The sequence below is a fragment of the Bemisia tabaci genome, chromosome 10 (genome assembly GCF_918797505.1).
Source record: "Bemisia tabaci chromosome 10, PGI_BMITA_v3".
NCBI lineage: Eukaryota > Metazoa > Arthropoda > Insecta > Hemiptera > Aleyrodidae > Bemisia > Bemisia tabaci.
In genome coordinates, this window is record NC_092802.1 from 18832650 (window position 1) to 18845822 (window position 13173).

At 38.2% G+C, this 13173-nt stretch overlaps 1 protein-coding gene across 1 annotated transcript; it reads right to left on the reverse strand.

The window, feature by feature from the left end:
- Positions 1–781: 781 nt before the first annotated feature.
- Positions 782–12854, reverse strand: LOC109033401 (maltase A3-like). The gene is made up of 11 exons (XM_072305167.1): positions 12673–12854; positions 11862–12174; positions 9619–9798; positions 7766–7923; positions 7004–7129; positions 5277–5515; positions 4488–4680; positions 3713–3956; positions 2329–2524; positions 1852–1992; positions 782–1679 (listed from the first exon to the last, which is right to left on the reverse strand). Exons 2-11 carry the CDS (start codon positions 12046–12048, stop codon positions 1520–1522), a joined length of 1824 nt encoding a protein of 607 aa, XP_072161268.1. The 5' UTR covers positions 12049–12174; positions 12673–12854; the 3' UTR covers positions 782–1519.
- Positions 12855–13173: the final 319 nt, after the last annotated feature.

A 13173-nucleotide genomic window follows, 5' to 3' on the forward strand; every position in this document is an offset into this window, starting at 1 on the left:
CACTTTGTGATGAATTTAAGTTGGTGGTGAATGGAAACATAAAGGATGCACTGTAAATCAGACGACGGGAAAGAGCGGCGGAACCTCTAAAGCTGGTGCGTCAACGCGATCTAGCGGACAGCGGCGTCGCGACGCCGCGAGGTAGGGCGCGCAGGTCGCGGGGGAGCGGGGCCGGTGTCTCCGCTAACTGGAGTTGGGGGTCCTTATTCATTCTCTTGGTCCATGACATAACCTTAAACCTTCCGCTCAATGCCGCAAACAGCTGACGTGTCGATGCTGCGCCAAGAAAATGAACCAATCACAATGTAGCACAGTAATACGTCACTAAAATGAAGAGATCACGTGACTGTTCGTAATATTTTCAAATCGATCTGAAAGTACTGCCTCGGATATAAGTATTTAAAGCATAAGGCGGCCCTAAAATACTTTAACCAGGTAATACGTCCGTGCGAGATTGTTATGCTTAAAAGCAAAACATTTCACGAAAACTTTTACGAATACCAGATGCAGAAAAAAATCTAATTTTCCCGGGTGTACCAGAATGGCGTCATTACCCATAAGGCAAAAGGGCATGTAGTATAGTACATGTTACATCGGGGGAGTCGAACGGTTGGAAAGGGCGCATCTGGTACCCAGAAGCGCCCAAAAGAGGCCCGAATACGTCTTTCTTGTCGTCGGCTGTGTTCATACTCGTTCTCTCTTCTTCTTTCAGGTTCTTGCCTGATTCTTTTTTAGGATGGATTTTTAAACCCACGTCTTAAGCTCGTGTAAACCGCAGCACTGACACGGTTTTTATGAAATTAATGGTGCTTGGATGCGTCTAGTGGCTTTAATTTTTTTTGTTTTCTTTAATTTCAGAAGTCTGTCGGTCACTTCAATACGTTCAATTTTACAATTTTTACTCTGGGCGATTAATAAACTTTGAACCTGAAAATAGCGTAAACTTGTGCTGCTTTGCTAAAATTTTCTGAACCCCTCTCCAATCAGGAAATATCACATTACGCCCCTTTAACTAGCCAAGGGTCTACGCCCTCAGATGCGAGCCAGTCCGACCCTGTCTCCAGGCTTTAAATTGTGCCTTAATGAATCCCTTCGTATACATTTTCGAAAATAAAACAGAATGAGAAAAGAATTATGGAATTTAGAAAATAATAATTGTACTCACAATTCATTTATTGAGTATTATCAAACGTTTGCAATGTTTAGCCTACACTGAAAAAAAAAAAAAAAAAAAAAAAATCCGGCCGTGGAAGCCGTACTTATACGGGCTATATATACATACCGTCCGCGCTCCGGGCTCAGAAGCCGAAAGTTCCGGGCGTAGCACCCGGTGCAATCGAAACTACGGCTCCAGCACCCGGAAGTTTCGGCCTTTGAGCCCGGAACGGACGATATGTCTCCGCAGCCCGGAACTTTTTTTCGATATACTCTGGAAAACTTGTAAATAGACAGTAGATCTGGTAGACCTTTACGAAAAACAACAAAAATTTGGTTTCAAAAAGTTAACCGGCGAACGACTTCAAATCAAGCTTTGGAAGTAATATATGAAAGAAAACATGAGGATGACGGAATAAGTCATTCTAGCAGCGTGGTTGCGATCCGTGGTTAGAACTAGGCCCGAGTATGGCCGCATTCGAATGCACTCCGTTTCGTTCGAACTAGTAGTTTTAACAGTATCCCTGAAATAGAAGAAAAATGTTAACGGAAAAAGTATACCAAGAACTCTGGACGCGGTGTTTCAATGTCATAAAGAGAACTTAAAGAGAGAAAAAGAACTTAAAGAGTTTTCAGATTTTGTCCGATTTCTCCTATTGACTCGGTTCAGTGCGTCATAACAGCGAACTCACTCACCCATATTTAAGACCGGAGCTCATACTGCTTGTGTGGACAGACATCGTGTCCGGCAATTGCAGTGCCGAATGTTTTATGCAGACGTCTTCTAGCTCTGATCCAAGGTTCATCAACACCGCTATCGTTTTATTCCTGTGTGACCTGAAATTTTGATTTTATATTCATTAGTCACAGTCTGAGCCAGCAAGTACAAAGATTGAACCGTTGCAATGATATGTAAACGCGGCCAAAAAATTATTTTTGTAAGTATAAGGAAAATCCAAAACGAAATTTTAGTAGACACCCTGATAAAGAAAATCAAATTATAGTACATTTCTAATAGCTGAATGAAAGATGTACCTATCCTTAAACTAAGCGAGTATTCTTTAGCTCAGTTTATAGTACAGTAATCAAAAGTTTAAACCTTTTATTTTTAAAAAGCGCATCTTACAAAACTTGGACTTTTTAGGTCGAAAGAAAAACTCGACTGAATCTCACCTAGTGAACATGTAAACCCATTCTTTCGGGACATACGTTTGCAAGTCACCATACTGAATCACAGGAGTATTTCTTAAGGAAACGAGGCGCTTGAATATGTGGAGGTGGCTATTAGGATCCTTCTTTTGGGCTTCGACGTTTGTTCTCCAGTAGTTAGGATTAACAGGCAACCATGGCTTCCTGGCTGTCGTGAAACCTGAAATTGTCACCAACCATTAATTCAAAGAAGAAAGTTAGTTAGTGACTTTATTTAAAGACATTCAGCATCTTAGGCTATTAACGTCTTTACAAATAATTTGGAAGATGGGTGTGTATACAAAAATGTAGATTTCTAAATGAAGGGAGGCAAAGAGTTACAGAAGTTCGGTAGTGACATTGGATTCATCGCATGTTAGTGGGTTTGTATTCGTTATACCAAGAAATATACCCCTAAGTGAATGTATCTAGGTGGTTTTTTTACTCTATTTGAAATTTTTGAACTTTTCTTTTACTCTTGTTGGAATTTTTGGCCCTTTTCCCCGAAAAATAGTGTGAACCCAGCATTATTTTACCACCTTCTTCGATTAATTAAAGTACATATCAGTTGTTCAATAATATAAATAAGGTGGACTGATTGTATGTTATCCACCGACGACGTATTTCCATAATCGTCATTATTCTATCATGCTTAAATACCGGCAATTGTGTAAATTAAACATTTTGGAGTTGAAGATACTTCCGAAAAATGTGTTGGGTTATTTTTCTCAAAGCCAGATCTCACCTCTACTTTCATGCAGAACAGCTCGTTGTCTAAAGCCTACCTTTAAAATTTAACGCGAATTGGCTGTAAATGTCACAGCACATCATAAGTGTCAACATAAGGAACGCTTTTGGAATTAAAATTTTGAATGTGCGCCAAAGAAATGACTGAAAGATGAATTGAAATCGATTTTCGTATCTGGAGCTCTGGAGAGTTATATTCTTTTTAGCCAGAAAATCCAGGGAAAGTGGGAGAAAACTTCGGTTTTTCATCAGGGAATGAGCTCCTGAAAATCAGGAAAAAATCAGGGAATGAGCCTGGCTCAAAGATGAATTACAATCGATATTACTATCTAGAACTCTGGAGAGTTATATTCTTTTTCTCCAGGGAATCCCGGGGAAGTGGGAAAAAACTTCGGGTTTTCATCGAGCTCCTGAAAATCAGGGAATGAGCCTGGCTCAAAGATGAATTAAAATCGATAGTACTACTTGGAACTCTGGAGCGTTACATTCTTTTTCTTCAGAAAATCCCGGGGAAGTGGAAAAAAGTTCGGCTGTTCATCGGGGAATGAGCTCCTAAAAATCAGGGAAGATCAGAGAAAAATCAGGGAGTGAGCCTGATCAATACTTCTAAACCATGTTTTACCGGCATTGCGGGTGTCGTCCCAAAGCATGGGAGCCCTGGCGCCATCCCGGGTCCCCGATCTTCCGTTGCCGGCGTTCTGAGGGTCTCGGCGCTGGTCCCTTCGGGGTTTGATGTCCTGCATGCCCAGCTCCGTCCCGAAGTAAACACTCGCGACTCCGGGTAAAAGGAGGGTCAGCATGCTCCACGCCTCCACGCTTTCTGGCGAGTACCGAGAGCTCACTCTTTTGTTGTCGTGGTTGTCCAACTGAAAAGAGGCCAACAATTCAAGTTCTAGATGTTGCAAGGGAAGAAGATGCTTGGAGAAAAGCTTTCGTCTGGATGACACAAAAAACTGCCCCCCAAATTAGAGTACCTTTATAGGGAGAGTATGGACTATTCGAAAATTTGGAGGTTAGGATAGATCAAGTCATGTAGTTCTTGGGGCCCAAAAGGGCAGTCAACCTATGAACTCAAATGATCCAATGGTGCTAATTTTTATATTTAAAATAATTTACACTGCTTAAAAATTATAAAAGCACGTATACAACTTTGATCTCTTATATATTTTCTCAGTTTCAAAGTTTTAATCCTTAAATACGCTTGTTTGCTATGCGCCGTCGGTCATATTGAGTAATCTTCCAAATGCATAGGTTGGCAGCGGCACTTTTCTGATGATTTTCGTTTTTCATGTTATCTTCCTTTTGGGCCTTGGTGAAAAAGAGTACGGATGCAGATGCACGGAGTCCGTCTTTCTTGTGAAATGAATATTTAAAATCAATTTGTATCCATCGCTCACCACCCAATTGTAAAAGCGAGCTGGGAAAACCTCGGTCATATTGCGAATCATCTCATCCAAAGAATCCGCGTTGGTCTCGTAGTCCATCCATGTCATCTTCATGTAAAATGCCACCTGTGCGCCAGGATGGGTTTCGTTTCCCAAGTGATTTTTTATTAAATAAGGCTCGTCATAGTCCTCAGTGCATGTTATTCTGAAAATCAAAGTTAGAATTGGGACTCTTGCAAAATTCTACCAGTGTTAAATAGATTTTAGGAGCTAGAAGGCGCCGGAACAATGAGCTACTGAGTAACAATACCCTGAAATCGCCTTAAAAAAAGTATTTTATAATTTGGGAGTAAAAAAAAGACCTTGCTCTACCGAATTTTTGGGCTCGATAGTTTATTATATTAACAGCAAAACTATGGTATTAATTGAAAGATTCTTTTAATTTGTGAGATTTTTTCCACTTTATTGAAGTGTTCTCATTCCTTCATTTTTTTTCAGTTGAGCATCCATGAAAAATTCAATTTTGTTACCTTGAAAAGGGTAAATTCCTTTCTCATAAATGACAAATTTAATTTTCTCTCAAAGTAAAAAAAAAAAAAGAACCAACTTTATTCAAATAAAACAGATTGTTTCACTCAAAAAAAGATATAAATCAAAGGGAAATTAAGTTTTCTCAAAATCCAAGGTGTAGCCAAAACTATGGTCTTTGAATTTGAAGGCATTAGTTTTTTTTCTGTCTAGTAAATGAAAGTTCTCAACCATTAACTTCAGTATGAATTCATTACATTGCTAACAACTTACCGCGTTCGGCCATCTTTTTTGGCATACTCATCGAGAAGAACCCGCCACGATTTAATGAGGTCAGCGTTCTCCGGTTGGCTGATCATGTAAATGTGATCCAGCGTGACGAAATCAGTCTCATCTCCTTTTGCTTCCCTGATCCACGGCTCGTCTTTAAAGTGGGCCGCCTCGTAAATGTGTCTCACTGCATCCACTCTGAACCCGTCTACCCCCATGTCCAACCAGTATTTCAGCACGCTCTAAAAAAAAAAGCAAGTTTCAATTCGAAGGGCGAAACGTGTCGGCTGCTGTTTTTTTTGGGTGGGGGGGGGGGTTGCCGTAAAAATTTCCTGTTTAATTAATCGGGGTGCATGACTGAATAGTTCTTCTAAAGTTCAAAGCAAAGTCAAGAAAATTAGCCTAACCTCGAGAAATCAAGATGATTATGACATTAGAACCTACATTTTTTTACAGCCAACACATCGAATTTTTTTAATTTCAAGTAACTTCGCTGTTCAACTTTTTCGTTGAGATAATTTTGATGACGTAAGTAAATAAGGCCGAAAGTAAGGATGGGGAAAGCAGAGAGTTTTTATCAAGAAACGCTGAAAAATTTCGGGAGTCAAGTAATTTCAAAAGAATTTGAAATTCCAAGAAACCTTTCACCCTTCTCAAAAACTTGGCTGAAAATGTATAGAAAATAAGCCTTATTTACGCCGAAAATAAGAATGGGGAAAGCTGAGAGTCTTTATCAAGAGACGCTGAAAAATTTCGGGAAAGTCAAGTAATTTCAAAACAATTTTAAATTCCAAGAAGCTCTTCACCCTATTCAAAAACTTGGCCTCTGAAAACGTATAGAATAATCTTAAATCAACCTGCATACACAGGAGTATAACTGATCCATCATCAAAAGAACATTTTTTTTCAGGTAGTCTTTCGTTATAAGAGAGATTGTTGCGCCAATTAAAATTTTAGCTGTAACGTTTTTGTGTGTGAAGCTATTGACACCGTCTATTAGGCTGTGTTGGAATTAATCATTATATTGTGCGCTTCTTTTGCTACGGACTACTCTTCAATATCAGAGTTTTTTACTGTTCTAAGTTTCTTAATTTTGGCACCCGTTATACTTAGTAAGTTTTAAGCCTCTTCAGTTACAAATTTCTAATATACACGTGAAAATGATTTATTAGTGCAAGACCGCTGTCAGGTATTTTAAACAAAAAAAATTGCACTGATTCTCATCTGATCCCACCCAAAAATCAGCAAAATTTTAGAGAGGAATTGCAAAAATCATGTTACCGCAAAAAATGAATAAATTGAGTCAATTTCAGAAATTTGGAGTGGAGTCGTAAACAGTGGCGTGGCGTGCTTTGTGATATATCGATTGCTCTTCCATTTAAACCTATAGGAAAGGAGTGATTAACAGGGTTTTTGCAGTGAACACCTTAATAATCGATTCTTTACCGTAGGTTCAAATAGGGTAATATCGATAATCGATCACAGAGCGTCCGTGGAAGCGCCGCAAATGCAACTTAAAATACTGATATGTAGGAAAGTCTCTCGATGGAACAGGAGGAGGTCAGGAAGAAAAAAAGAGGACTTATTTGTGCTAGAAGGACCTATGTGCAAAATTATAAAATGAAAAGGAACAATTTAGCATATAAATCCTATACACATTTTTCCTTTTGATGTAATTCATTTTCACACAGTTTCTCCTTCATTAATATCTCCAATAAGCGATTACGCACCTCCATTTCTTGTTGGACAAAAGGATTGCGGAAATCCAGGTCCACCTGTTCAGGGGAAAATTGATGCATATAATACTGCTTCCTTGGTTCATTCCAAGTCCAAACTGAGCCTCCAAAGACACTGCGCTGGAAACGTCCAAGTGAAAAATATAACGATGCATCCAATTTTGAACTGACATAAATGAAGAAAGTATAATTATCCAAAAGCATGTCCACATGCTACGGAAGAGAATCAAGCAATCGCTTAAAAAACTGAGTTACTGGGAATTGATTATTAGAGATTGTGTTTGGAATCTAAGAAAAACCCTGTGAGAACGTCATTAAATTCGCGAAAATCTTGTTAATCATAGAATTCGCTGCATTTCGGTCATGGGGGTCATGGAATTATCAGTAAATATTTGCTTTGAAAGTGCCGGACACCCTGTATTCAAATTTAAAATCCCACTGCCACGCGATGAGATTTTGGTTTCGGATTGAGTAAAAAATAACCTTTCATGCTCTATAGTATTTCTGCTGCAAGAGGGACTCTAGTAATCGCAATCTTCAGGACAGAGTTCTTTTTGTTGCTTATCGACCAAATTCTTCAGTCTTTGTATTTCGATCTATTAATTAATTTATTTTTTTGAATAGGTAATTCTAAAACTCAATCCATATATATATATATATATATATTAATGATTCTTAACTAACAAAGGTTTATACCTAATAATAATAATGATCAATTTTAATATTGCCTTCCAATTAAAATGAATGATTACATACCCAGTTGTTTGGATACGTTGATCGATTATCACTGGTAAGTTTTGCATCTTTCCAAATATAATAATCCTTATATGGATGCACTCCTTGCTCTGAGAGTTTAAACCATTCACTTTCATCACTTGTATGATTAGGCACAAAGTCCATGATGATTTTCATCCCTGAATCAAACAGGAACGTGTTATTCAAAGTTTGTAGTTTTTAGGATATTTTTTGTGTCACGGAAGAAGCTTTGTTCGACTGTATGACGAAGTTAGACTTATAGCCAACATTGGTATAATAAGGAATGATCGAGGCAGAAGGTCGATGGCTGAAGTCGAAAAATATTCGCCTCCCCGACTGGGACTTTTCAAATCTCCGCTCATGTTTTGTTTTTCAAAAGTAACCAAAAGTTTTTCTCGGAATTTTTCCGTGAGTTTTCACTCTACTCAGTCAAGAAGTTTTCTAGAGAATTTCAATGAGATGTCTTGCTCGGTTTTCTTCTTTATAAAAATAGAACTAAATCAGAGTTTTTTAACTGGCGCATTTTTCGTCCTGAGCCATCGATATGAAATCTGAACCCACGACATATGCCTTTCCGCACGGTTCATTTGGACTACATTTCGCAATTTGGACCTATAGATTCTAGCCCGGTTTAAGAACAACGTATGTGCCATTAGTTTCCCTATGCACATAGGTGTTTTTCCAGAAGAGTTAGAATTTATGGTTCCAAATTGCGAAATGCAGTTCATTTGATGCACGGCCGTGGCTACTCCCAAATCATGTTTTTGCCCAGATTTAGTTGTGACACCTTAGTGAAGAAAGAGAAAAGAAAAGAATCAGTGACTCACGCTCTTCTGGAAACATTCAAGTACAAAATATCTTAATACGTGCTCAAGTTGACAGATATTCATATTTTACTCCACTTGAAAATCGACAAGTTTATCGATGCTGTGGCAGGTGTTGAACACTCGTCAGTAATTATTCACAATAATCCCGCAATCATGAGCGGCTCAAGTTCGACTTCTAATGGAGTGCTATCACTTTAGATTTGGTATCATGTTTGCAGCCAGAAATTTGTTCGAATGTTCGATTTGGGCTTTGAGAGCAAGGAATTTTTCGTGTGGGAAAAGGCTCAGAAGTTCACCTCATCCAGAGGAGTCTATGGGGCGCAGAAACACATCACACCGAAAAGGAACTGTGGGACCATGGGACCCTCCTGGAAAAGTTGGAAAACGTCTCCAGAGAAATTTTTAGCTGCTCTAACCGAGAAATTAGTCGTAATCGGTTGGTTAGTTTGTCAATTTTAAAGATGGAAGAAATACATTTTTAAAAAATCCTACGTATTTTTTGAAAGGCTAGGGTAAAAAAGGCAGACCACAGGCCTTACTTGCCCTCCATCTTGTACCCTCGTGAATTTAACGCGGCACGGCAAATCGATGGGAGGAATATTCTTCAAACATTTTCGGTTCAACCAGGTGCCTGTTTCGTCGCACCTCAGACAGTTACCATGAGAGTTCAGTTCTCATTTAAAAAAAAACAGATTTTTCGGTATTTTTGAAACATAAATATAGCACACATCTTGTTGTAACATGAACGGGCGTCCAGCCGGAAGGAAATTGAATCGGTTTCTGTTAGACAGGCCTTTTTGGAACCTGCGCACGTCCAACATAAACCGATTTAATTAATATGTGCACCCATGAAACTAATCGCAATAGTCAGAATCCACATTACCAAAAATCACGCTTCATTCATTAATATTTCTGTGGCTTAAAAAATGAGGCATCGGTCGGATTTTTTTGACTGGTTACACATAGAATAATTGAGTATATCTTACGTCATTCCAGGGCTAAAGGGGGCAAAATGCAAGTATATACCTCTATCGTGTATCTCTTTGATTAACCGCTGGAAGTCATCAATCGTGCCAAATAGTGGGTCCACAGATCTGTAGTCAGAAATGTCGTATCCTAGATCTCTCATCGGCGATTTATAGGTTGGTTGAATCCAGACGATTTGCACGCCTATTTCTTTGACGTAATCGAGTTTTTCAATAATTCCTGAGAAAAACAGCGAAGCGACATTATGTCAACAATAGTTGAAGCATCGTGAAATTTCTAGACATTCTTCAGATGATATGTATATGACAGACCTGATGCTAAAGTGGCATAATTAAGTGGCTCATTAGAATGTTATATCCTCTCCACCTATGATCTGCACTTGAGATCAATTATTCATTGATTTTTCTACAAAAAATATAATTTGTGTGGTATTTTTACCACGCGACATGGATATTGCAGGAAAAGATGTAAACTTCAACATAAGAGTTCAACTGACATTTTTCGTTTTAGATGACTGAGTCCTCTTTTGCTCAAACCGATGTCTTTGGTTAACATGAATCGAACTCCATCGGGTCGATTGTTGAATCGTTATCGAATGACCTCGTTCAATAAGTAGCATTGCTAAGATAGGGATTTATTGATCGAGTTCATTCGATAACAAATTACTACATAAACTTAAAACTTTTTGGGAAAACCGATTAATATCACTTACTCACTTATTTTCTATGCACGATGGCCATTTCGGGCGGGCAGGCCGCCCATCTTCAGGTGACTGCCTCATTGTTGAAAAGTTCGAAATCCGGCGTGATAGCCGCCACAAACAAAGAACAGCCGATAAAATTTTACAACCGTGCAATATGCAACAACATAGTCATTCGATAACGATTCAACAATCAACCTGCAGTTCGGTGAATCGAAGGCTCAAGTCTTGCAAATCATACTGACACACTAATATACTACGGCCATACTTTTTACTGTGGCGGTCCATACTGCCGTGCTTAGGAAGAACACCGTATGAGCCTTTAGACATTGCCATATTTCTTCCCATGAATAGCGAATTTACTAGGAATATTCTGAACATTTTCCTTCAAATTTTCAGAAAATTTTGCTCCCAATTTTATCTCTGAAATATCTCAAATATCAAGGAAAAATATGCAAAAGTTTCCTCAAAAACACATGTTTTATCCGGTTGAATTTGGCAACTTTCGAATTTTCAGACGGTATGTAGCATTACATCCATGATATTGGGCTCCATGCCCATCTATATAATGCAAGGCTGGTCATCACGTCCAAGATCTTGGACCCGATGCTCACTTTAATGACGGATACTTTTTCCGGAAAATCAATGTGAGCATAGCATCCAAAATCGCGGAATGCAGATATTCTTTGACATTAGAAGAGCATAAGGTCCAAAAATGTATTAAGTCAATTTTCCTAGATAAAGACGAAAAAAATAAGTTCTCGTAGAAAATCGTGGATTGGTTAGGTTAGGTTAGGTTAGGTTAGGTTAGGTTAAGTTTTTTTTTTTTTAAATTAATCAATTATTTTTTAATTAATCAATTATTAGGTTAGGTTAAGTTAGGTTAAGTTAGGTTAAGTTAGGTTAGGTTAGATATAGTTAGGTTGGGTGAACTGAAGTTAGATTAGATCAGAAAATTATTCGATAATCTATTTCAATGAAGCGTAATGGATGGACATCAAAAGTAAGGGAGGGTTCCTTGATATTGGACTCCATGGTAAAGCGAAGAAAAGAAAAGTTCAACAATGAGCATGGAGTCCAAGATCTTGTGTTGTGAAGCAGTAAAGTATATGTCGCAGTCAAATAGTCAAATCAGGCATTTCATCAGATGCCCAGGCAGAAAGTCAAATTTTGATGGTTTACAATGACTTGTATGTTTTTGAAGAGGAACTATTAGGTTTCCATTGTTTTGAAAGTAATAATTCATCAAATTACAAACTTATCTCGTATTTTGCCCTCCAAATGCTCCTCATATACTTTAACTTTCAGAATTTCAAAAAGTCGGTATTATATGAGAAGCTAAAAATACCGAGATGAAAGCTCGTTTAAGGATCGTATTAGGAACTGCAATTTCTGGCTCATTCGTAAAAACCCACGTATGCATGAAACTAATGGTACATACGTTGTCTCTAGATCTAGCCAGAAATTTCAGTCCATAATTGCAGAATGTAGTCCAACTTAACGTAACATTCCTCATATTTTAACTCCAATTTTGATCCTCATCACAGAGAATTTGCTGTTTGATATGATTGTAACTAATTACCGTTTAAATCACCGTTGCCATCTCCGTTTGAATCTTTGAATGATCTCGGGTAGATCTGATAGATCAAGGCCTTTTCCCACCAGTCAAGTTTTCTGATCGGCAGTTTGTCATTTGAGTCGCGGGCAATCGAAGCGAAAATAAAGCACTTGAAAATAAGCATCCATTGAATCGTTCCAGCCCACGACATTTTTCAGTTTGGAAGCGGACCTTGGACGAATGAATTTCTCCCTGGGTTTTGATCGTCGTGAAAAATGTTATCCAAATTGATCAAGAGACTATAGAACTTCTGAAATGCAGGATCCGGTGAATTTCGCTAGGCACAGAAATAAATTTACGTCCGATTAAATGGGTGAGCTTGCATAAAATATTGATAAAATAAAAACGAAGTAACACAATCGTCAAGGAAGTAAAGTTTAGGAAAGGAGGAGTATCCATAAGGGCCGGTTTTTGACCCTTTGTAGCTGCATCTCCTCAACGCTAAGATTGTTTGCCCATGTTAGAGGTTCATTTTTTACGACATGCATAATGATTTGATAAAGAGACAATGTTCGTAATAAAAGTATGTATTATTCCCGGAGAAGTATGTTTGAAACCTAACTATGTAAATATGAGAGGTTCGAAAGAAAAAATCTCGGTACACGAGAACCTTTGCTGTGTGCAATAATAATGGTGAGACATTTTAAGCGTCATATGTTGGAATGGATTTCCTGATTTCTATCCACGTACATTTATGAGAAAAATTAAAGTAAAAGACAGTGAATTCCAAACTTTGGCAATTCGATGAATTCTGAAGGAGTAACACTTTACTTACTTGTATTTCTCTCGAGCTGATGCAAAATATCTGCAAGAAAGGAGGTGATCTCAGAATGAGAGTCGAACTTTAATCATCTTATGTGCGGCTGTGGTATGGCTTTTTCTATCGTCTTAACAAGTACCATACACTTAATGGTCAGTCTAAGTGAGCGTGATGTAAAGCAGTGTCTATGTCAAGGGCCCATGAGAAGAACAAGGACTTAAAAGTTATGTGCCTGTGTGATAAAACACGTCTTTAATTTTCACATTTTTCCTCTATCTTTTTTTTGCAATTTCCTGACTCACGTCAACCTTTTATTGACATCTTGAATGTTATCAAACTTGTTGAGTAAATTTAGCGTGGAATGTGAAAGGTGGGCCTCATCATGATTAAAAGCATATTTCAAGTTGAGTCTCGGTCCTTCAATAATATATTTGTTTTATCAAATCAAAGGAGAGACTATGAAAGACTCATTTTATTTCAGAGAGTTGCTACTTCTTCGAACTAACGCACGTGCCT